Genomic DNA, 26194 nt, shown 5'->3' on the forward strand with positions numbered 1-26194 from the left:
GGCCTTTCCCCGCGTCCTACGCCCGCCACGACTGCAAGGACTTCGAGGCCCTGGTGAGTGTGCTCCCCCCAGCCCCCGGCGCTGCCCGCGGTTTCCCAGGCCACGTGTCCCGTGGACCCGGTGAGTAAACACGACAGCCCCTAGACTTCATTTCCAGCAATGAGCTAAGAACACTCCCAAGGCACTTTGGGGCTGCTTCCTCTTGTTAATGACAAGTGGCTTCCAGGAGTGAAGAGGGATTCAGCAGTTAGGCCTCCACACGATTTCCTAGTGTGGCCAGCAAATGGGTATTGATCTGAATCACCGGACTCAGCCAAATAGGAAGTTACTCATCCCTTTGCAAATATGCACACACACACACACACACACACACCCCAAAAGTAACCAGAGCACCCCCATACCTTGATCTTCAGATGAGGTAACATATGGGCAGCGCTCTTATAAAGTGTAACATACAGTACACATGTGAGCTGTTGTTTCTTTGATGATTCACAAGGCACTTAATTTCTTGCAGAGTTCACTTTAGGGTCAGCATTCCAGATATCAGTTATTTTTGTCATTCACATGTTTGGAATTGCCTAGAAAAATATAATTTTCCAAAATTGATTCTATAAGAAATAGAAAATTTAAATGGTCTATAAATCATTAAAGACACTGAATTAGTAAATTCACTCAAAGAAAATTCCAGGCCTAGCAGGTTTCCTTGGTGAGTTCTACCAATCACTGAGGTAATAAGTAATTCCAGTTGTGTGCAAATTCTTCCAGAATATTGAAAAAGAGGCTAGTATAACCTTGATCCTACATCTGATAAGAATGATACAAGAAAAGAACATTATAAGCCAGTATACTCATGAGTATAATTGTAGAAATCCTCTATAAAATATTAGGATCCTGAATCCAGCAATGTATAAAAAACAATTCCTCATTAACAGGTTGGGTTTATTCCAGGGATGCAAAATGAGTTCAACATTTGAACATCAATTAATGTTATGAACCACATTAACAGATTTAAGGAGGTGTTTAGAATTATGTCTGATGAGATGGTCAGGGTTGGGTTCCCTCTTTGCTTTCACTTTCGGGATGTAATAGGACACAGGCCCAGTCTCCTGCCTCCCACATGGTCCATTGAAATCTAGGCTAGGGATGTGTTGAGGGCATCGCAGGCCTAGGCCATCGTACACAGATGTTTCAGGTTCAGGGAGGTCAGAGAAAGAGAAGCCAACTGACTTTCCCCACAGTTTGTTCTGCAAATTGAGATGTTCAGTTTTGTGAGTTTGTGATATCAGAGCCTTGGGGGTGACATACCTTTATTTTGTCGATAGATTTTAATGGAGCCCTTGCTGTGGGCCAGGTGCCTAGGATGCAGGTTAACAGTGTGCTCAGCTGGACTGTGGGGTAAGCCCTGTGCAGGCAGACCTCGGAGATTTTGCAGGTTCAGTTCCAGAGCACTGTAATAAAGTGAGTTGTAATCTTTTTGCTGGTGGAGGGTCTTGCCTTCAATTTGTACCTGGAAAAAAACGCAGTGAAGTGCGTAAAATGAGCCTGTATATATGAAGGGGAAGCCCAGAGCAGGGACCCTAGTCCTTGGCACTGAGCTGGGGTCAGGGGACACCAACAAAGAGCAGTAGCTGAGACCATGCTGGATCCCTAGGGGACATGGAAGATTTCAGGGAGCAGAGAGGAGGAAAGTGCTGTTCTAGGAGGAGTAGCAGGACGGGCAGAATCCAGGAGCTCACCGGGAAGAACAAGTCTGCATTTTAGTGTGGCCGTTGTGGGGAGCAGGAAAAGGTGAGGCCAGCCAGAGCATGCAGGGCTTGGCATGTCCTGCCAAGATGTATAGATTTTATCTTTAGTTGGGGGAAGCATTGGTGAGATCCATGATGCATTTCTTTCTTTCTTTTTTTTAAGTTATGTTTTTATTGATTTTTAGAGAGAGGACAGGAGAGAGATAGAAACATTGATGAGAGAGAGGAACATCATCAATTGGCTGCCTCCTGGACCCCCCTACTGGGGATTGAGCCCACAACATGGACATGTGCCCTGACCAGGAATCGAACCCAAGATCTCTTGGTTCCTGGGTCGACACTCAACCACTGAGCCACACCAGCTGGGCCAGGATGCATTTCTGAAAGAGCCTTGTGGTGGTAGGGTGAGAGAGGGATCTGTCAGGAGAAGAGATAGGAGTCTGAGGGACCACACCCACCGAGATGGTGCCCCAGGGTGCACTTCATTAACTTTTACCAAGAAACATCCAAGTTGATTAGCATGCTCAGCACCTTCTCTTCCTGCTGGAAGGGCTTACTGGCAAACAGAATCAGATTTGTTTGATGAATATGGGATAAATGCAAAGGGAGCTTTGGAAGTGTTTCGATTTGTTTATGCTTTAAATTTTTTTAATTATGCAAGTAATATATTCTTGTTATAAAACATTCAAATGATATCAATCAAGTAAAAGTGCCCTTGACAGAGCTCACACGATCTCACGTCCCTCCTGATAGGTATCAGTGCTCTCAGTTTGGGGCACACCCTTGCTTCCATACCCATAATTCCTTAGGAGAGCTTCAGAGAGCCCCAAATAGTCACCTCTGGAGGGACAGACTGTCCCTCTCATGGGGCTCATTGTGCCGCTGGAGAAACACAGGCAGGTTCTTACCAGCCCATTCTGTTGCCATATTCCTTATTGCGCACCATTGTTAAGGAAACTGGTCCAGGCCAGACAGAGTCTTGGCCGTCTGTAGGCATGGCTTTGAGGAGCAGTTACCCAAGAGAAGGCCGCTCCCCAGGCAGGACCTGGTACGACCTCTGAGAGCATGCACATGTTCTTAGATAAACACACTTCAGGTTTCCTTTTGCCACAGTTTACATGAGTTACAGAAGAAAATGTGGAGAATTTGGCATCTGGACCTGTATCTGAGTCAGTGATTAACTTTGAAAGAAAAGGGAATGAGTTCTGGATTCGTTCTTCTGGGTCATTTTGTGGTTACCTGAAGAAGGAAGGTGTGGGCTGTTAAAAAATCTTGTATTTTGCTGTAGCGGGTTTGGCTCAGTAGATGGAGCATGAGCCTGTGGACTGAAGGTCCAGGGTTTGATTCTGGTCAAGGGCACATATCTCCGGTTAAGGCTCACCTGTGGGAGGCAATTAATCGATGTGAGTGACATCAATGTTTCTTTCTCTCTGCTCTCCCCCTCCCTTCCACGCTCTCTCTCTTAAAAAAAAAACCAAACAAACAAAAAACCATGGAAAAATATCCATTGGAGGATTAAGAACAACAAAATAAAGCATCTCCGTATTTTAAAAAAGTCTATAATTTTTATTTGTTTAACTAAAAGCACTTGGAAGTAATGTGAAACAGTTTATCATATTTAACCATTTTAAATCAATTTTCTCCATAATACAAGGTGTCATTGCACACCTATAGCACATGTTGCAGTTTCAAAAAATTAGAGCTCTGGCTTGAATTACTTTATTGATTATTGCTTTCCTGAGAATGCTCGCTGCTAAACCAAACTTGCATGGCTCTGGCCCTATCTCTCACACTCCCTAAAGCCCCAAATCATCTCTCAGGTGGCTTGTTTTGAGGATATTTTTATTCTGAGGCAGCACTTCAGTTTTACACCGGGAGGTCTTTGTATTCCCAGTGCCTGGCCTTGGAGGTGCTTATCAGATGTTTGAGGAATCAAATTGTGTATGCGCGATTGCCCAGGTGGAGGGTTTCTGCTCTTGTTCCTTGAACAAGGGTTGGCTGAGCCCTTATTGGTCAGAGAATCGGTAGCATTCTTGGGATGCCCTGTAGCCCTGACCATTGACCCTCAAACTTCATGTTTGTTTTTTTCCCCTAGGAACTCCATGCCCTGGTTCTCCATTAGCCTGCAGATCCTTTCTGGGGGTGGGAGGTGGGTGGTAATGGTTCCTTTATATATATAAAGGATGTGAGAGAAATACATCGATTGGTTGCCTTCTGCACGTGCCCTGACCAGGGCCTGAGCCGGGGAGGAGCCTGTAACCAAGGTACATGCCCTTGGCCAGAATCGAACCCGGGACCTTTTGGTCCACAAGCTGATGCTTTATCCACTGAGCCAAACTGGCTAGGGCGGCTCCTTTATATTAATTCCAGGCCCTTTCCACTTGAAAGTGGGGTTGAGGACCAGTAGCAGCATCACCTGGGAGTTTGTTAGAAATGCAGAATGCCAGGTCCCCCTCTCAGACCTACCCAATAAGGATCTGATTTTTTTAATTGGCATTTAAAAAAATCAATTTCTCTAATTGATTTTAGAGAGAGGAAGAGAGAGCGGGCGAGAGAGGAACATCGCTTTGTTGTTCCATTTATTTATTCATTCACTGGTTGCTTTTTATATATGCCCTGACTGGGGATCGAACCCACAACCTTGGCATAAGGGGGTGACACTCCAACCAACTGGGCTACCTGGCCACGGCAGGATCTGCAGTTTTAACAAGTCTGAGAAGCATTTGCAATCTAGCCTGCCCTATTCCCATCCACCATTTGGGGGTGGGTGTGGAAGGTTGTACTGGCTCTCCTGGTTCTGGTCTCTGGCTTGCTCTCTCTAGAGAAGCTCACTCCCAATGTTTGGGTTAAAGACATGAATAAACTCCGCTCTGTCCTAACCTCAGGGCAGGCCTGCCCCCTCTCCCCTCCATGCCACCCCCTATGTTGTCCAAGTCAAACTCTCCCTCGTTCTTTAAGGCACAGCTGGAACCTCATCTTACTCTGTGCTTTTACCCCCAGCAGTTAGGAGTTCTTCCTCTGCTTCCTTCACAATATTATACATTTGCTTTAATAAATAATACTATGATAAACATCCTTCCACATAATCATTATTTATATCTATAGTTATTTCCTTTTTCTTCTTCTTTATATATATCTAGTTATTTTCTTGAGGTAAATTCTGAAAGGTGAAGTTGCTGCCTCAAAGGCTAACAGAACTTTCTCAGGAAGGCTTTTGATGCTTATTTCCAGGTTAGAAATGGAATTGACATTGACCGAGGGAGATTATTCTTTACAAGGCTCTCAACCTTGGCTCACATTGGAATCACCTGGAAAGCTTTAACAAATACTGCTGTCTGGGCCCCACCCTTAGAGATTCTGTTTTAATTGATCTGAGGTGGAGCCTAGGCAGTGGGACTTGTTTGTTTATATTTGCAGAAAATGTCTAGTTTAAAATTTTTTCTATTAATTGATTTGATCATTTTCTTTCTTTTTAAAAAAATATATTTTATTGATTTTTTTATAGAGAGGAAGGGAGAGGGATAGAGAGAAACATCGATGAGAGAGAAACAATGATCAGCTGCTCCTGCATGCCCCCTACTGGGGATGTGCCCGCAACCAAGGTACATGCCCTTGACCAGAATCGAACCTGGGACCCTTGAGTCCGCAGGCAGACGCTCTATCCACTGAGCCAAACTGGTTAGGGCGATTTGATCATTTTCATGAGCACCCACCTACTGGTAGTGAGGCAATGATAACAATTAGATTTAGTCCAATCAATAAGTATCAATTTAGGTTCATACTTGGTATTTCAAGTTAAAGTTCTCAGTCTCTCAGGTTACCTTTTTATTTCCCTGTTCTCCAAAGATGATATCTGAAGAGGGAAGTGGAATATACAGATATGACAAGATATGGATACAGGCATAGGTATGATGTGATGTGACTGGCGGTGAGTGTGTGGCTAGAAGGATTCCCCAGCCTATGGGATGGTGATGTGGAGGATCCAGGGGTGAGATTTATCTTTCCAGTAGAAACCACCTCCTCCCTTCCCAACCATCCCGGAAATGTATGCCGTTCCTCTGCAGATTGGTGAGCAGTAGAAAGGGACATTTGATTAATAATAATAGTATAGACCAGCCGTGGGCAAACTACAGCCCGCGGGCCGGATCCGGCCCGTTTGAAATGAATAAAACTAAAAAAAAAAAGACTGTACTCTTTTATGTAATGATGTTTACTTTGAATTTATATTAGTTCACACAAACACTCCATCCATGCTTTTGTTCCGGCCCTCCGGTCCAGTTTAAGAACCCATTGTGGCCCTCGAGTCAAAAAGTTTGCCCACCCCTGGTATAGACCCTAACACTTATTCAGTGCTAATAGCCCCTACCACTCGCTGGGCACTGTTCTGAGCGGTTTCTATGTGGAACTCATTTCATCTTCCTATCAGGTAATCAGTATATGTGCTGGGAGCAGACCACCCTCCATCTCCCAGGTGTTGCTGGCGTGTAGCCAGGGTGGGGACTCCTCTAAAGGATCCCCATGATGACCTCTTTTGTGAAGAGTTCTCCTGTAAAGTAGACTCTCACCCCAGGCTGTTTTAGTGACTCTGGATTGTCATACCTTAGGTTTGGGCAAAGCCAGGTGCACCTGTATGTAACTGCAGTGTCTGCCTTTCCAGCCTCATCTTGGCATCCTGTCGGCTCCATCCGTCCCTCCCACCCACTGTTACAGGTGTCACTTTGGTCCTGAGGCCGGTGACCTTGGCTGTACCTTTGGTTCATTTCCTTCCAGCACCTCCACCCACATCTAGTAATTATGACCTCCGGCATCTTCCTAGACAAGGATTTTTTTTTAAAATCCTCATCCGAGGACATGAGAGGGAGAGCAAGATATCGGTTGCCTTCTGTATGTGCTCGGACTGGGGACTGAACCCACAACCCAGGTATGTGTTCTGACCGGGAATCAAACCAGCAGCCTTTCGGGGCACAGGACAATGCTCAACCAACTGAACCACAAGGATTTTTTGCAGATGTTCTCTCTTTCCTGCTGCCAGCCCTTCCAGGACAGCAGTGCTTATCATCCAAGCCTGGTGATAAGAAGCACCTGTGGCAGCCTCTGTACACAGATTCCTGGGCCTCCTCCCCAGGAGAATGTGATCTGGGTGGTTGCAAAGTGTCCGCTGGGATGGACTGTCACCACCCAACTCAAAGCCAGGAGGTTGAATTGTCTCCTTCCAGGGTCATCAGTCCTCTCTCTTCTCTGCTTCCCTTGCTGGTTCCTGCCCTTGGTCTCTGTCACGCAAACCACCTCTTTCTTGAGAGACTTCCTTTCTTAAACCTTGGACTGCCCAGCACTGCCCAGCACTCAGGCTCCCTGAGCCACTTCTTCACCGGAATCCTTCCTTGTTCCCCAGAGTAGAGGCTGCAGACAGACATATGTTCTATGGGATGACAGGTTGTTCTCTAGCCTTTTAGAAATTGGGAAGTTAAAAAAGTGCAGCTTGCTCATTTCTTTTAAAAATAAAAAAATATCTGAGACTCCACTGCCTGGGTGGAGGTCACTCTTGGGCAGACACCAGCTGGAACTGGAGTTTGGTGGCTGGGCCCTGTGCTAGGCCAGGGGTCACTGTTCAACACAGCCCTCACCGCTTTCTTAGACTCTCCCCTTACTCATTTTCATCACCCCTCTGGCTCTGGGGCATTTGAGCCTGGGGCCATATTTTGGGACTAAGGCATTGTTCACATCACTGCCTCTCTGCTAAGCTCTTTCCACTGGGAGTGCTCTCTCTCTCTCTGCTTCTCAAAATCCTCCCCTTTACACCAGGTCCCAATTCTATCCTACTTGACCCATATACCCTTCCCTCTGCCTTCTTCCCTACCCCCCAGAAATGCCTGCCTTCCTCCTGAACACTTATTCTCCTCAATCTGGTTATTGGTAAATGCCTTCCACTGCCATGAACAGTGGTTTGTAATGCTTGTCTCGTACTTCACCTGACATACATCTTCCTCCTTACCTACAGGGCCTAGGCACAGCTGGCAGCTGTCTTGATTTATTATGTGGGGGTGGGAGACTCCAGAAACATAGGTGATTGGCTTCCCAAGCAGCTTCTTAAAGCTCTGTGGGAATTGCTCCTTTGGGTTAAGATATTTAGTCCATTATAAATGGAATCACAGAGAACAGACCTTAGAGTCAGGCTGCCTGGCTTCATGGCCCTGCCACTGCAGAGCTGCAGGACCCTAGGCAAGGTGCTTGACCTCTCCAAGCCCCAGGTTCCTCCCCTTTCTGATAGGTTGTTGTGAGGATAAAATGAGATGACGTGTGCACAGCATTTAGCCCAGTGCCTGGCATGTGATAAGGCCTCAATAAATATTAGCTTTCACCATGTTGCTCTGATCTCCGTGCCAGGTTCTAGCTGACTGCTGGGGCTCCAGAATACATACGATGGAGTTGGCCCTCAGGAAGCATTTGGGATAACAAGTGTGGAGAGAGTCAAGTACCAACTTGAGGGCTGTGTTGAACAGTGACCCCTGACCTAGCGTAGAGCACAGGGGAGCCTAGAGGTTGGGAGTGGTCAGGGTCAGGGTCAGTGACTTTAGGCTGGCCTTGAAGACTGAGTAGACTCTCATGCTGGGCAGCTGCAGAAGCAAGAGAAGGAAAGACATAGGGCACTTGAGGAATGGTGTAGGGGAGCAGGTGAGAAGCATGTTTCAGGAGGTACTGTTAGGCAGAGAAGCCAGAACAGATTCCCAAGGGCCTTGTGAAGGACAGAGTTGCTAGACTAGCAAAAAGAAATATAGGCCACCTATTTAAATTTGAATTTCAGAGAAGCAACACATAATTTTTAAAGTGTGAAGTATGCTGTAATTATTGCACGGGTTATACTTATAGTTAACGCTTTATTTTGTTATTTATCTGAAATTCAAATTCAACTGGGCAGGCAATATTTTACGGGACAGCCCTATTTGTGTTCCTGGTCCCCAAAAGGCACTGCTAACATGCAGACAGGTTTTGGTCACAAGAAGAAAAAGAATCCTGTTACTTGTTGGAGCAGATGTATTTTTCAGAGTAGCCTGAAAAGTGAAATAGGACTTGAGGAAGGCCAGTTGAGGGTTAAACAGTGGGGGGCAAAGAGAGGAGCCCAGCAGGACACACAGGGCAGGCAGCAGTGGGAGGGCCTAGCCCTGGAAGAGGGCTGTCCCCGAGGGCGAGGGCGAGGGCGCTCAGGTGAGGCTGGGTTGATCTCAGAGCTGGGAGCAGTCTCTTCCCCTTCCCCAGACTGACCTGGCTTAGCTGCCCGTCGTTTTGTAGGGCTCTCTGTACCCAGGTCTGGACTGTTGGCAAGGGCTGCGGCTCACAGGTGGAATTTGAGAACAGGAGTGATGGGGACGGTGATTGTGGGAGAGCAGACTCAGCTCTGGCTTTGGGATAACAAGTGTGGACCAGGAGTAGAAAAGCAGGACAGGTGAGGTCACAGGATGCTGGGAGGTGTCCTTTGCACTGGGCAGGCAGCAGCACCATTTGGAACACAGTGTCAGGTACCCTTAGTGCAGTGGTTCTCAACCTTCTGGCCCTTTACATACAGTTCCTCATGTTGTGACCCAACCATAAAATTATTTTCATTGCTACTTCATAACTGTAATGTTGCCACTGTTATGAATCGTAATGTAAATATCTGATATGCAGGATGGTCTTAGGCGACCCCTGTGAAAGGGTCGTTCTACCGCCAAAGGGGTCACGACCCACAAGTTGAGAACTGCTGCCTTAGTGGCTCTGTATTGCCTATAGAACAAAGCCCAGAGACCTCCGGGGGGTGTCCAAGGCCTTCGAAGGCTGACCTCACCTTCTGACTCCTGTTCCTCTCTCCTCTTCTTTCCCACACTCTAGGCTCCCGCCACACCAACCACCTGCAGTTAATTATGACAACCACCATGGCAGTCCCACTAACATTAGAGTACCTAATGCCTCCCTTTGCTCTAAGCCAGCAGTTCTCAACCTGTGGGTGGCGACCCCTTTGGCGGTCGAACAACCCTTTCACAGGGGTCGCCTAAGACCATCCTGCATATCAGATATTTACATTATGATTCATAACAGTAGCAACATTACAGTTATGAAGTAGCAACGAAAATAATTATATGGTTGGGTCACAACATGAGGAACTGTATTTAAAGGGCCAGAAGGCTGAGAACCACTGCTCTAAGCACTATACTTGTTTAACTTGATTAACTGGCACAGAGATCCCGGGAAGTGGCTACTAATATTATCCCAATTATGTATTTGAGGAAACCAAGACAAAGGAGATCAAGCCACTCACCCAGGTCACACAGCTCGTAGTGGGTACGAGAACCCAGATTTGGACCCAGGCTACTCTGCCTGGGAGGAGAGCCTTCACAAGTAACCACGTCCCCATCCACTGCCCTGACCTCACGCTGCACTACCCAGGTCACACAGCACCTCCTCTGCCAACGCCTTGCCTGACCACCCCCTTGTCCCTCAGCCGCTATCCAACACGAGTCCCACTCAGTCTCCTCAGTAGCTTGTATGCATCTTTGTTATGACATTGGAGGTTTAAGTCACAATTACTTACCTTTCTTCCTCCCCACTGAATAGCACCAACACTCGTGAAGCATTTACACACCCATGTGCTTTTTTTTAAAAAAATATATTTTTATTGATTTCAGAGAGGAAGAGAGAGGGAGAGAGAGATAGAAACATCAATGATAAGAATCATTGATCGGCTGCCTCCTGCACACCCCATACTGGGGATCGGGCCACAACCCAGGCATGTGGCCTTGAACCCGGAATTGAACCCGGGACCCTTCAGTCTGCAGGCTGACACTCTATCCACTGAGCCAAACCAGCTAGGGCCCATGTGCTTGTTAAAAACTAATGCTCACGAGACATGTACAGGTAGTTTTATTAGAAGTCTGAAGCTATTGATTGAATCTTTGGAAGAGAGAGGAATAAAGCAGCCCTGAAATGTTTCTCATTTTCAAGTACAGAGTTAAAAAAAAATCATCAGTGGTTGTCAATGGAAAAAACACACTGATATTCATGAAGCACCAGCTACATCCCCAGTAAAAGTGTGTTTGGGAGTGTTGTCAGGGAGAAATATAAGAAAAAAAAAAGAAAAGAAATGAACATATATAAACCAGGCTCTGATATTCTGCTACTTTCTTTAATCATCTTGTCAACCTGATTTGGAGATAGTGGGCTTCCCATGTTAGAGAGGAGATTGAGGTCAGACAGGTCCGGTGCTTTGTTTAAAGACACCCTGGGGAAGGAGGCTGGGGGTGAGGAAGTGGTGTGCAGGAGGCAGCCGATGGATGTTATACTCTCATATTGATGTATCTCTCTTCTCCCTTCCTCTCTAAAAATCAGTAAACTATTCTAAAAAAAAAAAAAAAAGGGCAGGGGAGCAGAGATTCAAACCCAGATCTGTCTGCTTTTCCCCCTGTGTCCAGGAAAGTGGAGGATTAGAAAAATACATGACTGTCCCTGGCCTCTAGGAATCCTGGCCATATTGGGGAGATTGAAGAGGGGATGAATGCTGTAGGGGTTTAGAAAAAAGGGTGCCTGGGTTGGTAGAAGTAGGGGAAGTGGCATTCCAGGGGACTGAGTGAGCAAACTTTGGAGGTGGTGCAACCCAAGGCATGTTCACAGATGGCACCTGTGTACGGTGATGTTTTAAAAAACCATGCTAGGGAGATTTGGCTTCTACTCATCATTTCTGAGCAAAAGCTACAGTTACCTTGTAGCTATCTGTGCGTCCAGATCCCCAGTCCCTTAACAGAAAACCTGGCACCAAATGTGTTTCAGAATTCAGATGCTACCCAATTTTACAAAGGCAACAATGTGGTGTAACGATACAACTAAACTGGCATCTATAGCGGGCCACACGGGCACCAGCCTAAATCAGAAGGCCCTAGGACGGGTTGCAACTTACAGCAGGGGTTCTGTTTCTACGGAAGTCCTTGGAGCAGTCCACACAGAGTTCCAGGATCCAGGCTTTGTCCTGAGGGTGACAGCTCATGTGTAAAAAGAGGTTCATGTCGGGTGTGTGTAGGAACTGCTTTGGCCGAATGAAGCCCCATGTTTTACAGAGACCGGTCTCTCTTGTAAGAACGCCGTAGACATAGCTGCCAGGGCCTCACAAAAAGTCACCACTTTCAGGGAAACCTCAAACCATGGGTTCCCCACTTGCAGTTTCTCCCAGTGTAGGTGCAGCTTACTATTCTGGGTCATTTTTACCATAAGCAGCCTTGCCTGGTTATGTATGTAGTTGCCATACTTCCTTTATCCAGCCTCCAGGGAAACAGGCTGACAGGAAATTAACTGCAGGTCATTTTCTCATGCTTTGCTAACCCTTTACCCACCCGCGTATATATCATGTATTTGATAAAACACCTCCAGCTGAGGTGGCATCTCATGATCAGAATTAATATTCCTACAGCAAAATGTAACATGAAGTGGGATAAATAAAGATTGAACGATCCTCACATCAGTTGAGGTCAGGTTTTGTACCAAATGAGTTACAAAACCTTGCAGTGTTTGGAGCACTTGGAGTTGGATGTTCTTTGGAAAGGGGATCATAGACCTGTACATGTCTCTCCTCTTAGGAAATTCATGACCTGGAAGAAGTGCAGGTTGCTGTCTTACCGCTAGAGGGCTCCTGCTTCTCATTTTGTCTAGGATCCTTGCTAATGGAGGTTTTCCTCACTTCAGCTTGCAGATGCCAGCAAGTTACCCAACCTGAAAGAGCTTCTCCAGTCCTCTGAAGATAAAGACAAACGGGCCTGGGACCTGCTGAGCTGGATTTTATCCTCAAAGGTCCTGACAGTCCACAGTGCAGGGAAGTCAGAGGTGAGACTTTGATCTGTAGGATCACAGGTTCCTAGGACCTCCTTGTGCACCAAATAACCCAGGCAGCTTATTGCAAATGCAGATTCCTGCACCTTGCCCCCAGAGATTCTGATTCTGTGTCTGAAGTGGGGCCCACGAACTTGCACACTGGCAGTGCAAAGCTGTGTTCTCCCTCCTACTAGCTGTGTGACCTTGAGCAGGTTTCTTGGTACATTTCAGTACCCGCGAATAGTATACTTCCATCAGGGAAATGGCTGTGAGAATTGAATGAATTTTCACACTTAGAACAATGTGTAAGGGCACATGCTAAGGGCTCTATACATGTTGAGTATCACAAGCAGCCCAGGTAATTCTGATAAGGGTAGGCCCTTGACCACACCTTAAGAAACATGGGCCTAATCCAGGTGTTAGGAAACAGGGAGGCAAAGCCTGAAGTATTGGAAAACCTCATGCTCTGGGTTTAAATTCCACGTCCACCATGCCTGGTTGGTGTGGCTCAGTGGTTGAGCGTTGACCCATGCACCAAAGAGGTTGCTGATTTGATTCCCGGTCAGGGCACATGCCTGGGTTGTGGGCTCAATCCCTAGAAGGAGGTGTGCACAAGGCAGCCAATTGGTGATTCTCAGCATTGATGTTACTTTCTCTCTCTCTCCCTCTCCCTTCTTTTCTCTCTAAAAATTAATTTAAAAAAACTGAACTCCACTTCTACCCATAATTGGGTCTTCCTTTCCCCATTTGTAAACTGAGAATATTAATAGGTACCTCAGAGGGGAGCTATAACGGAATGTGTGTCACTCCCAGTATAGTTTTTGGCATTGACCAGACATTCCATAATTTGGTGTCCCTTGCCTGACCAGATCTCCCAGGACACGCTGGGATAGCAAGGACCAGAGTGTGGGATGGTAGATCCTCAATCTGGTGCTCTTTCCTCTGAGAGGCAGCAGGGGCTTATCTGTACTGTTCTTCACTTAATTAATTCATTTTAACTTAAGAGCATTCAGTTTTACAAGCTCCTGCTAGAGACGGAAATCCTTAAGTGGCATAGAATTTGATGTCTTGGATTCTGGTGTCTGGGGACATCCATCTGTGTTGGGAGGGAAAATAACATACAGAGCCCCGGAGAGGGAGTCAGTGGGAGATATTCGGGGCCAGGCTGGACTGTTAACTCTTAGGTGATCTCTGGGTTTTACTTTTGTCATCTGTTAAATTGAGATTTATTCATTCCTCATATGGGCATCAGGCACTTACTAGATATTGCTGCAGGTAAAGTAGATAAGATAATAGCTCCTTGACTTTGGATTATGGACAAGTTGACTTCCATTAAAATATGGAGTGTTGGCATCCAGGATTATCAGCTTTTTATTGACCCAAGCAAGGACATTAGCCTACCATGTACCATCATTTTATAAAAGGATGTTTTAACACAAAAGAGGATGGTCCTGACCTTAGAATAGAGAACAGTTCTTCCAAAGAAAGGGTCATGGCAACCTTACAGCAGTGTGTGTGTGTATAAAATATATATTAAATATATGTAAATATATATCTATTACATTGACCTAAATTTTCTCTTTAAAAATTTTATTGCCCTAACCGGTTTGGCTCAGTGGATAGAGCGTCGGCCTGCAGACTGAAGGGTCCCAGGTTCGATTCCAGTCAGGGGCATGTACCTTGGTTGCGGGCACATCCCCAGTAGGGAGTGTGCAGGAGGCAGCTGGTCGATGCTTCTCTCTCGTCAATGTTTCTGACTCTCTATCCCTATCCCTTCCTCTCTGTAAAAAATCAATAAAATATATTTTAAAAAAATTTTATTGACTGATTTTGAAAAGAGAGAAAGGGAGAGAGAGAGAGAAAGAGAGAGAGAAAGAAAGAGAGACATTGATTTGTTGTTCCACTTATTTATGCATTCATTGGTTTATTTTTAAAAAAATATTTTTATTGATTTCAGAGAGGAAGGAGAGAGAAATAGAAACATCAATGATGAGAGAGAATCATTGATCGGCTGCCTTCTGCACACCCCCCACTGGGGATCAAGCCCACAACCTGGGCATTTGTCCTGACCAGGGATTGAACCATGACTTTCTGGTTCATGGGTTGACACTCAACCACTGAGCCATGCCGGGTGGATGGTTTATTCTTATATGTGCCCTGTCTGGGGATTGAATCTGCAACCTTGGTGTCTCAGGATGATGCTCTAACCAGCTGAGCTACCAGCCAAGGCCACCCTAATTTTTCTTATTTAATCAACCCAGAGAAAACTTCGCCTTCTCCATAGACTGTGACTTACCTGTTTGGAAATCACTGAAATGATGTGGTTTCTGCCCTAAAGAGGATCATTGCCCTCTTAGGAAATAGCTCACCCTTTTATATCAAGTAGGTTTTTGTTTTTTTTGCCTCATAACAAACCATCCCCCAAAAAGCTAGTGGCTTAAAACAACACTGATTATTTCTCATGATTCTATGGGTTGGTTGGGTGGTCCTTCTGGGTGGGGCTGGCTTACCTGGGGCTGGGTGATCTGGGGTAGCCTCACTTATATGCCTGGGGCTTCAGCTGGGATGGCTGCTGTGGTTGGGCCTTCCTCTATGAGGCACTCATCCTCCTATAGCGGTGATGGCGAACCTATGACACGCGTGTCAGAGATGACATGTGAACTCATTTTTTGGGTTGATTTTTCTTTGTTAAATGTCATTTAAATATATAAAATAAATATCAAAAATATAAGTCTTTGTTTTACTATGGTTGCAAATATCAAAAAATTTCTATGTGTGACACGGCACCAGAGTTAAGTTAGGGTTTTTCAAAATGCTGACACGCCGAGCTCAAAAGGTTCGCCATCACTGTCCTAGAGGCTAGCAGGGCTTGTTCACATGGCAGTGAAGGGTAAAGGTTCCCAGCAGCAGACAAGGAGGGGCAAGTCCTTTTCAAGCCTCTGTCTGCCATAGGTCCCATTGGCAAGTCGCATGGCCAAGTCCAAATTAAAGGGGGAGTGAAATAGTTTCCATCTCTTGATGGAATCTTGGTGGAATTCCACCTGCAAAGTCACATTGCAGAGGGGTGGGAGGAAATACATGTGGCCATTTTTGCCATTTATCACACCTTTCTACCTCCTGAGATGATTGTAAAGATGGAATATAGGAAATAGATGTGAAAGTTATGAAAATTAAGAGTGATCTTTAGTTAGAAGGAACAATGCATGCTTCTCAGCCTATTGTAGGGAAAAACATCAGAGGAGGCAGTCTTGAGCTGTAAGCTCTGAGCTTGTTTATAAGTTGATGTCTTTATTCTCATGAAACCAGTTGTCCTCATGAACAGAGTCCATTAGACTTTAAGCCCAAGGCTTTAGGAGTCCATGTTGGCAGCACATTTTACCAGCTTCCCAAATAAAATTTCGACTCCCTTCATGTTTTCAAGTTTGAAAAGATCCAAAAGCTGACTGGTGCCCCTCACACTCCTGTCCCTGTGCCGGACTTCCTATTTGAAATCGAGTACTCGGACCCAGCGAATGCCAAATTTTATGAGACCAAAGGAGAACGAGACCTAATCTACGCCTTCCATGGGAGCCGCCTAGAAAACTTCCATTCCATCATCCACAATGGCCTGCACTGCCACCTGAACAAGGTGGGGCCTAAGCCTACTGACATTTGGGGGGGTTGGTGGGTCAGAGCGGGTAAAGGGTGGGAAGGGGTAGGTTCCCTAAGTCCTTGCCACTCAAAGTGTGGGCCACAGACCAGCAGCAGCTGGGCGCCTGTGAAAATGCAGAATCCTGGGCCCACCTGGACCTTCTGAATCAGAACCTGCATATTAACAAGATCTCCAGGTGATCCCTGTACTGATGGCAGTTTGAGAAGCATCTCTGGGAGTCAGGTCCAGGCAGCAGCATGCTTTTAAAGCTCACCAGGTGGTCCCAGTGTGTGGTCAATCCTCACCACTCAGCATGGTTCCTGGACCAGTGGCACCACATCACCTGGGAGCTTGTTGGACAAGTAGAATCTCAGGGCCCAGCCCAGGCCAGCTCCCCAGGTGATCTCTTTGTATTTTGAAGTTTGAGAAACACTGCTCTAGGGGTCACTCCAACACAGTCTGCCCTTGGAGAAATTGGGGGATGTGCCAGGGAGAGGTCCTTTCCCTCCCTCCTTGAGTTTGCTTCCTCTCCTTAGTGTCCTCCCTTTTTAAAGAGTCAAAACAGTATCAACAACCCCTACTCCAATGGCACATTTTAAAAATATATATATTTTTATTGATTTCAGAGAGGAAGGGAGAGAGAGAGAGAGAAACATCAATGATAAAAGAGAACTATTGATTGGCTGCCTCCTGCATGACCCACACTGGGGATTGAGCCCCAACCCAGGCATGGTTCGTAGGTCGACACTCAACCACTGAGGGCACATTTTTTTTTAAAAAGCTTTTTAAAATTGATTTTTACAGAGAGAAACATCGATGTGAGAGCACAGCATCGATTGGCTGCCTCCTATTGGGGATTGAGCCTGCAACCCGGGCATGTGCCCTACTGGGAATGAAACTGGCAACCTTTCAGTGCACGGGATGATGGCCAACGAACTGAGCCATACCAGCGAGGGCTCCGCTGGCACTTTTTTGCCTCTCTGGGAAGTGTAGGGGAGAGTACAGACAGGAGCCAAAAAGACCACCTTAGCAGCTCTCCAGCCTGTGCAGATTGATTTAAACTCTCTGAGCCTCAGTGTCCTCATCTGTACAATAGGATACCATTACCCACCTTCTGGTGAGCTGAGAGGATTGAGACAGCTCAGGCATGCAAAGGGTCTTCCTGTACTAAGCACCAAGGACACTGCTTTTCTAGGAATTTGGGTAGTAGCAGTGCTGCAGCCTTTCCTCCGGTCATGCAGCACCTGCCATGTCTGAGGGGCTGGCTCCCTGAGCCGCAGGCTGACCTGTGGCTGATGCATCCTGGAGCGGGAGAGTCTTCCCAGCAGCGCTGCAGCAGATTAGCAATTAGTGCAGTTAGGTTTTGCTGAGGATGACGAGCTTGTTTACACTGGCTTTCAGCTGATTATTTCGGCCAGGCTACTGGAATCCCGGGCCTCCCTCCACAGCAGAGCCAGCCTGAAGTTGCCTGCAGATTACAGTCTTGTACACCAGACCTTCACTTCAGTCCCCCGGGGATTTTGCTACTTAGCAGCATCTCATCAGAATCCTTTGCTAAAGTGTCTGCTCTTGCCTCTTCTGTCTGGATTTTCAGTGGGACGTCTGCCAGTTGAAGCTGTGGGATTGCTCTCATGATAGAGATACCCCAAGTTTCCCACTCTTCTGCTCACTGCAGCCATGCTTGAGGTTCTCGAGTCTAGAAGGTATATATATACAGGCAGAGGGGAGAATGGACTTGGGGTCAGATCAGAGGACATCCAGTATCCTTGGAGAGGTCTGTGCAGGATTTTAAGACACAGGAACTCTGCCTAACCCAGCACGGGGCTTTCCAAAGGCCGAGCAAAGGCTTGTTTCACATCCCTTAAGCGTCACTGAATTGGCTTAGAATTGTGGAAGTCTGGTGCCACCAGACAAGACATTTCTCAATTCCCAAGCATGGGATGTTCAGTGTGCTGTTAGAGTCCACTCATTGTCTTGTGATACTGATGCTGTGGCCCCAGAATAACAGCTGCCCTGGGTAGCAGCTACCTGGATGTCGCATTGAGAAGGATTCTGAGCCAGTGTGAATGAGTACCGTCATTGACATTTTTATGCTGGCCACCATGGTTGATTATTGATGTCTACCATGGGCAAGGATTTGTTTGCTATGCCTTCTGTAGGCTCAACTGGAGGTATTTAACCTGAGATCCTTGTCTCTCACCTGGCATGCTTCCTCATGGAGGGCACCAAGTTAGCACCTACCACCAGGGAGCTGCCTTCTAGATTTTTGGACATTTTCTAGGTCAACACCAATACAAAGAGTAAAACTTACCCTGACCCTCCTATAGGCTTCTTCATTCAGTTATAGTTTCTGGTCTGAGAGATTCATTTCCTTTCTAAGTAATGACTCAGATTGCTTCCCCTTAAGGTTCGATCCCCCTCCTAGTACATACGAGTATTATTTTGCTTTGCTTCTGCCAGCCCATCAGTGTAACCATGCTAATGCATTTCATGTAGCAGGAATTACTGCATCTACTCCCACACAAGATTCTGTGCTGAAGTGCCCACCCCTCTCATGTGCCAGAAGTCCTGATCGATGCTTTATATACATTATCTCATTGAATCCTCATCCACGACCTTATGAAGGAGACACTACTATCACCATTTTGTAAATGCAGAAACTGAGACCCAGAGAGTTTGTTTGTTTTAAATTCTTTATTGTTTAAAGTATTACTATGTATCCTTTTCCCTCCATTGACCTCTCTCCGGCCACTCCCACCCCCCAGCCAGAGAGTTTTTATAACTTGCCAGCTTGTTGGAGATATAGGCAGAATTTAAACTTGGGTCTGTTTGGACTCTTTTTTTTTTTTTAATTAACACCCTGTTAATTAAAAAATGTATTTTTTATTGATTTCAGAGCGGAAGGAGAGAGAGAGAGAAAAAGAGAGAGAGAGAGAAACATACATCAATGATGAGAAAGAATCATCAATTGGCTGCCTCCTGCATGCCCCACACTGGGGATTGAGCCCGCAACCTGGGCATGTGTCCTGACCGGAATTGAACTGTGACCTCCTAGTTCATAGGTTGACACTCAACCACTGAGCCACACCGACCAGGTTGGACTTTTATTTATTTATATTTTAAATATATTTTATTGATTTTTTACAGAGAGGAAGGAAGAGGGATAGAGAGTTAGAAACATCAATGAGAGAGAAACATCGATCAGCTGCCTCCTGCACACCCCTTACAGGGGATGTGCCTGCAACCAAGGTACATGCCCTTGACCGGAATCGAACCTGGGACCCTTGAGTCCACAGGCTGATGCTCTATCCACTGAGCCAAACCGGTTAGGGCTGAACTTTTAATACTTATGTTTTTCTCACTCAACCTTGACCACAGGAACTACTAGTTTGCCAGGCTAATCAGGTGTATCCACAGTCACCCGGTCGTCAGATAGGAATGTGTTTAGCGATAGCCCCATAATGATGTCATAGGATTATTTGAGTTTATGCTTTTCACTGGGGGAAAAAAAAGGCTTGAAAATGTTGTGTTTATAATTCTGTTGAAGAAAGACTTGTGTTACCTTGCTGTTCCATTTTATACTTACCCAGCCTTGTTTCTTTTCTGGTGGGTTCTGCCATTCTAGACATCCTTGTTCGGGGAAGGGACCTACCTCACCAGTGACTTGAGCCTGGCCCTCATTTATAGCCCCCATGGCTATGGGTGGCAGCGTAGCCTCCTTGGCCCCATCCTCAGCTGCGTGGCTGTGTGTGAGGTCATAGACCATCCAGATGTCAAGTGCCAAACCAAGAAGAAAGGTGAGTGAGCCCTTGGCTTAGAACTAGGCTGCAGCCTCAGGGTGCGGAGGTTCTTGCTGTTGGCCCAACTGTTGGGTGGAGTACCCATTGCGTGCTAAGGGATGGGCTGAGTCCAGAGCAGTGTAGGACAGGGCCCTGCCTTCAGGCAGTGAGCAGTCTCCTTATGGTATTGAACACACAATAGAAAAGATGTCACTTACTATAAGGTGGTAGGTAGAGAGTCCCAGGTGCGGGGATCCACCGGGCAGATCAGACGACGGAGCAGTCGGTGGGTTCAGATGCTCAGAGAAAGCTTTGGGGAGGAAGTGAGATGTGATAGCTGAACGTGAGTGTGTGAGGCTGGAATGTGGGCTCCTGAGGGCAGGACATGGGACTCAGTCAGGCTTGGACACCTGGTATCAGTAGGGAGCCTGGTTCATACTTGACATTCAGAAAATATTTGCCACATTGAAGCTAAATACGTGTGTTTAGACCTGTCCCTCCAGGATGCTCTTGTGTGTGCTGGAGCCCTTGGAGGATGTGAGAGGCAACTGAGGCCACGGACAGTAAACCCCAGGCTTCCAGGAAGCAGACGACTTGCTGGCCGCCTCGGTCTACTTCCCTAATACGTCCCTTAGATTATCTGCCCGGCACCCCCTGCTGTTTTGCCTGCAAAGGCAGAAGAGTCACAGAACTGTCATTCTGGTCTCCAGAACTGGCCTGTTGGTTCCAAAGAGAAAAGGAAAATTGAGAAAACTGTTCCTGGCCTCTAATGTAAAACAACTGGAACTGAGAAACGGGCCCAGGTCTGACGCCAACCTCTTAAACCAGACAGCATGAATATTTGCATTTATAATTCTTAGGAAGTTTGCAAACCGTGACATTAAACATCAAAACAAAACCTTGCAACGTCTGCTGTCACAGAGCTTTGGCTTTTTTTAAATTGCTAAGGCTTTTCATGGCATTAAAAGTTTTGTTTCTGTTTGTTTGTTTAAACAAGCCTTGGTACAAAGAGTAGAAGATGTGTTCTAAGAAGCTCGAATCCAGAATGGCTAATTTAAAATGCCTGCTAAGAGACAGGTCTCCGATCAAGTCCTGTTCCTCGTCCCAGATTATTTTTTTGTTTTGAACATCAATCTGCTGCTTTTCTCTGCTTTCCTTGTTCAGCCAAGTTTCCCCCACCTCGTATCTCTTTTATTTTCCTATTCCTTTTTCTCTTTATCCTATTTGTCTCTCTGTTGATTCTCCTGTGTGTTTTTAAAAATATATTTGTATTGATGTCCGAGAGGAAGGGAGAGGGGGAAAGAGACAGAAACATCAATGACGAGAGAGAATCATTGATCGGCTGCCTCCTGAATGCCCCACACTGGGTATCGAGCCTGCAACCCAGGCATGTGCTCTGACCAGGAATCGAACCATGGCCTCCTGGTTCATAGGTTGACGCTCAACCACACTGGCCCAGCTGATTCTCCTGTTTTTTACTGTGCTTCACACACACACACACACACACACACACACACACACACACACACACCTATTCCTCAGCCTGCTGGGGCTTCTCCACCCCAAAGACCAGGAGGCTTGACCCATGTATATTCATAATTTGCTGCTTTTGTTATTGTATCCCTTTCCCCACCCCCAGTAAAGTTGTGCTTTACTTTCCTTATTCAGATTCCAAGGAGATAGATCGCAGGAGAGCGAGAATCAAGCACAGTGAAGGGGGAGACATCCCTCCAAAGTACTTTGTGGTCACCAACAACCAGCTCCTGCGAGTGAAGTACCTGCTGGTGTACTCACAGAAGCAGGCCAAGAGGTAAGAGGGACGGTCCTTGCCCGTGCCCCAGGCGGACAACTGAAGGCTGCATTAAAAGTGTTGGGTTCTTTGTTACCAGCACCCTCTTTCCTCCAGCTTTAGGCCTCAGCTGTGTATAAAGTATATAAAGCACTTTGCTAGACAGGGTGAGGAGTGAGGATAAGGTTATATAAGATGTGGTCCTGGCTTGTCTGGCATGGCTCAGTGGTTGAGCGTCAACCTATGAACCAGGAGATCACAGCTCAATTCTTGGTCAGGGCACATGCCCGGGTTGCGGGCTCAATCCCCAATGGGGGGCATGCAGGAGGCAGCTGATCAATGATTCTCTCATCATTGATATTTCTCTCTCTCTCCCCCTTTCTCTCTGAAATCAATAAAAAATATATATATTTTAAAAGATGTGGTCCTGGCCCTTTGAGGACTATATATTCTAGTGAATGAGACAAAGAGATTCGTAAACACAAGTGACATGAGGGACTGAATGAAGCCAAATTGGCTGCCCTAGACTGTGGGGCCCCTCAGCCCTAGGCTCATGGTTTCACTCTGAAACCCATTGATTAGATTAAGCTGAGAGGCAGGGTGGTGGCTGGACACTGGCTGGGATTGGGTGCCGCCCAGCCCGGTCACTTTCCATGGTGGCTGTTGAACCACCATCTTCTCCTGGACCTGAGATGCTTCATCTTCATCTTTATTTTTTTTTAAAATACATTTTTATTGATTTCAGAGAGGAAGGGGAAGGGAAAGAGAGATTGAAACATCCATGATGAGAGAGAATCATTGATTGGCTGCCTCCTGCACACCCCCTACTGGGGATCGAGCCCACAACCCAGGCATGACCTCCTGGTTCATAGGTCGATGCTCAACCACTAAGCCATGTGGGCCGGGCCATCTTCATCTTTAACGTGAACGTGTTGAACCCAATGGCAGATGAGGCCTTCTGACTCCTAAAAGCCATGGTAGATGCCTCATCCCATCTCAGCAATGTGGTGGTGGTGGTGGGGGCGGGGGGGTGTACAGGGTTCTCCAGGGTCGAGGTCACTTTGAGATCTTGCTGCATTGTTGGGCTCTAGCTTTTCATGGGGATGTGCAGCAGGTGAGCAAGTAAGACAGGAAAGGGGATCACTTCATACTTCCCACTCCTGTTGTACATACTAGTGGGTTCCATGCTTCAGGATTTCATAAACCAGGAAAAAACCCTCTTCTCCTCAAATTTGGGAAATTTGTATAGCATTCCTGAGTCTGGTGGACATTATCCTTTGGTTTAAAATCATCTGGCTCTTTGTATTTGAAAATTCCATTCCTTCCCACTGCTCCCTGGAATGTTTCTTTAGTGCACACTTGGACAGTTTAGATCATCTCCCAGCGGGCCAAGGAGGATTTCCCCAGCACAGACTGATATCTGTAGGTGTCTAAAAGTGAAACGACGTTTGCTAAATAGCCTGCCACCTGCTGCCATCTGGGCAGACACCTTGAGTGAGGTCATTATTTTAGATACCAAAGTCCTGCTTAAGGAAAGACAGGACGTAGAAGGTTCAAGAGGAGCAGCTATAAAAGGGAAGCTCAGGATGAGCTCACTGCATAGCTGTCTTTGTACATTTAGAACATGTTCTGGTGAAAGGCGTGTCAGTGCCAGGGCAAACAGCCTCGGATTTCTCGAGCAAAGGAGAACGCACGAAGCTTCATTTCATGGCTCACTCAGAGGATGAAATTCATCATTTCATCTTTGAGCCAGGAGTTGTTGCATACACTTAAAAAAAATGTTTTTCTCATTTTGCCAACATCACTCTTTTTTCCCTTTTAAGCAGGGCTTCCAGCCAGCTGTCCTGGTTTTCCAGCCATTGGTTTACGGTCATGATATTCCTGTACCTGCTGCTGCTGCTCATAGTGAGTGTCATCAACTCCTCCACTTTCCAACACTTTTGGAATCGTGCGAAGAGATAATCTTTCTGGGCCTGGAGTGGGGACCACCTCCACCATGTGCCTTGTTTTGTACCTCCCGTGCCCCGCATCCAGCCAGGTTGAGCCTGCGGGCCAGTGGGGGACCACAGGACAATTTTCATATGCCATAAATGTATCGATTGCCTTTGATGATGCTCCAGCCACACTCCGGCCAAGGGGGACCACTGGGCCCTCACTCATAGGTTTTGGGGAGCCCTCCTGTCTGCTCCTGCCTAAACAGCCCTAGGGAGTTGGCTTTTCCATCAGGGCCAAAGGAAAAAGTCCTGCTGCATTTAAAAACAAAGTGTCCAAGCTGTCAGTGGTATGTTTACAATCGCTCCTGGCGGACGTTGGCCCTTTCTCTAATGCCTTCTGGAAGGCGGAAAATGCGTAGTGGGGACGATAAATCACTAGGCGGTTGCCTTGTTTTGACTTGAGACGCTCAAGAGGAATAGTCATGTTTCTCATAAAAATCGGTGGGGATCGGTTTTTGAATTCCATCCACCTTTGTAAGTACAAAACATTTTCAGTTTTCTCAAATCAACAAACAGCATTCTGCTGCAGCTGTAACCCCGTGCCCGACCATGGATGAGAAAGGAAGGAGTCAGAGTTCTGATTAAAAAATACAGACCTAACACTGAGCAACTCAAGTGTCTTTTTCTAAAAATTAACTAACTGCTAATTATAGCTGCAGGCCTGCCTCCTATCTCGCTCTCATGAAGCTGCCTTGATTGTGGCCTGCCAGGCACAAGTGCCACGCCGGAGGCCCCCTGCCACTGTCAGCCTTCAAGACAGAGGCCTGCCTCAGTGTGTCACAGATACGCGTGGACTGAGCCTGCCTCGGAGGGGGTCACAGGTCTTTGGGACTCAAACTGGGCAGGAAAAACCCCTGGCTGCCCAGAGAGCCTTGGTTCTACTTGCCGTATTCTCTGCCCCTCCTCCCTGCCCTGCTTCAGCCGTAATGGAGCCCTGTCTTATTGGTGGGGATTGTGGGGAGAGGTTTCTGTAAGGAATGGGGAAAGTAATTTTCTATAATTTGTGAAGTGAAAAAGCCACTATCATGGTTTTTACATTGAATATTGGAACATTTCAAAAATAATAAAGGTATTTTCCTAATTACCAGGTTGCCTTTGTGACAGCTTTCAGCCTCAGTCTGCCTGCCTTGTATGCCCTTTTACTCAAAATCTTACCCTCTTTTTCCTTCCTTGTTTGAAGTGGCTGTTTGCTGGAAAACATATATCATCGGGATATATCATCTGGTAGGTGTTGATACACTGAATATGAGCACCTACTGTGTGCCAGGCACTAGAAATAGGACAGGACCAAGGCCAAAAGTCCCTGTCCTCATCGAGCTGACAGTCTGGCAAGATGGGCAGGTGGACACTCTCAGCAGTGAGGTTGACATCATATGGTGTTATTATAAAGGAGTTTTGGGAAATACTGACAAAACGTCTTAACCTGGCCTAGAAATGTGGAAGTGACACTAGTAGCACTGCAATGTGCCTTATGTATGATTTCTTTAATTCTCACGACTGATAAAAAAATTGAAGTCCCAGAGAGTTTAATAGCTTGCCCAAGGTTACTTGGCTAGGAAGTGGCAGAGCTGGGAGTTGAACTAGGCAGACTGGTTTCAGACTGTGCGTCTCATAACCACCATGCTACATATAGCCCCCTCACCCCACCTCTGGCTCCCAGAAAAGGTGATGTTCCACTGAAACCTGAAAGAGCTATCAGTATTTGGCTAAGCGGTGGAAGAAGAGTATTTTAGGTAGTGGGAACAGCACACGCAAAGACCTAGAGTTCTTAATGGAGAAGCTAAAAGCTGGAGGGTCATAGGAAGAGGCCGTGGTGAGAAATGGGGCTGGGGAGGTGGGCAGGAGCCAGATCATGAAAGACTTTACAAGCTGTGGGCTGGGGACGCCATTAGAAGGTTTGTAGCAGAGCTTTTAAGTGGGAGATCAGATTTGGTTTTGAGAAAAGTCACTCTGGCGGGTGGTTGGAGAATGGATTTGGGATTATTTTGAGGATTAAAAAAACTGATAATTTATAGTAGTGCCCAGCACAGAGTAAAACCTGGTATGTTTCAGCTGCTATTATCATCATCATCATCGTCATCATCATCACCACTATTATTTATTTTCAATGGCTCAGTAGAGGGGATGAGCATGCAAAGGAGACAGCAGGAATATCCAGGAAAATAGGAGGAAACCAAGGCAACAGTTTCATAGAAGCCAAAAAGGAGGGCTTGATGAGTAGTGTCAAATGCTGCTGCGTAGTCAAGATTATACCTGAGAAGTATCTGTTGGATTTACTGAATTGGAGCTCACTGATGAATTTGGCGGGAGTTCAGTGTAAGGCAAGCATGTCAAACTCAAAAGGCTAACATGGGCCAAATAAACAAGGTTTAAGTTTATGTGGGCCACAAAAAACCAAAAGCTTCAATTTTCATAGAAACGTAGGTTTA

The 26194-nt window shown here is 46.4% G+C and overlaps 1 protein-coding gene across 1 annotated transcript; it reads left to right on the forward strand.

Annotated features, from left to right (window-relative positions):
• Nucleotides 1-2: 2 nt before the first annotated feature.
• PARP16 (poly (ADP-ribose) polymerase family, member 16) lies at nt 3-24849 on the forward strand (the record flags this gene model as incomplete). The annotated part of the gene is made up of 6 exons (XM_005861127.2): nt 3-53; nt 12447-12584; nt 15994-16200; nt 19829-20000; nt 21651-21792; nt 23598-24849. Coding segments are annotated over 6 exons (846 nt in total), but the record flags the coding sequence as incomplete, so codon positions are not given.
• Between the last annotated feature and the right edge of the window lie 1345 nt (nt 24850-26194).

The sequence above is a fragment of the Myotis brandtii genome, unplaced genomic scaffold, assembly GCF_000412655.1.
Source record: "Myotis brandtii unplaced genomic scaffold, ASM41265v1 scaffold144, whole genome shotgun sequence".
Classification (NCBI taxonomy): Eukaryota; Metazoa; Chordata; class Mammalia; order Chiroptera; family Vespertilionidae; genus Myotis; species Myotis brandtii.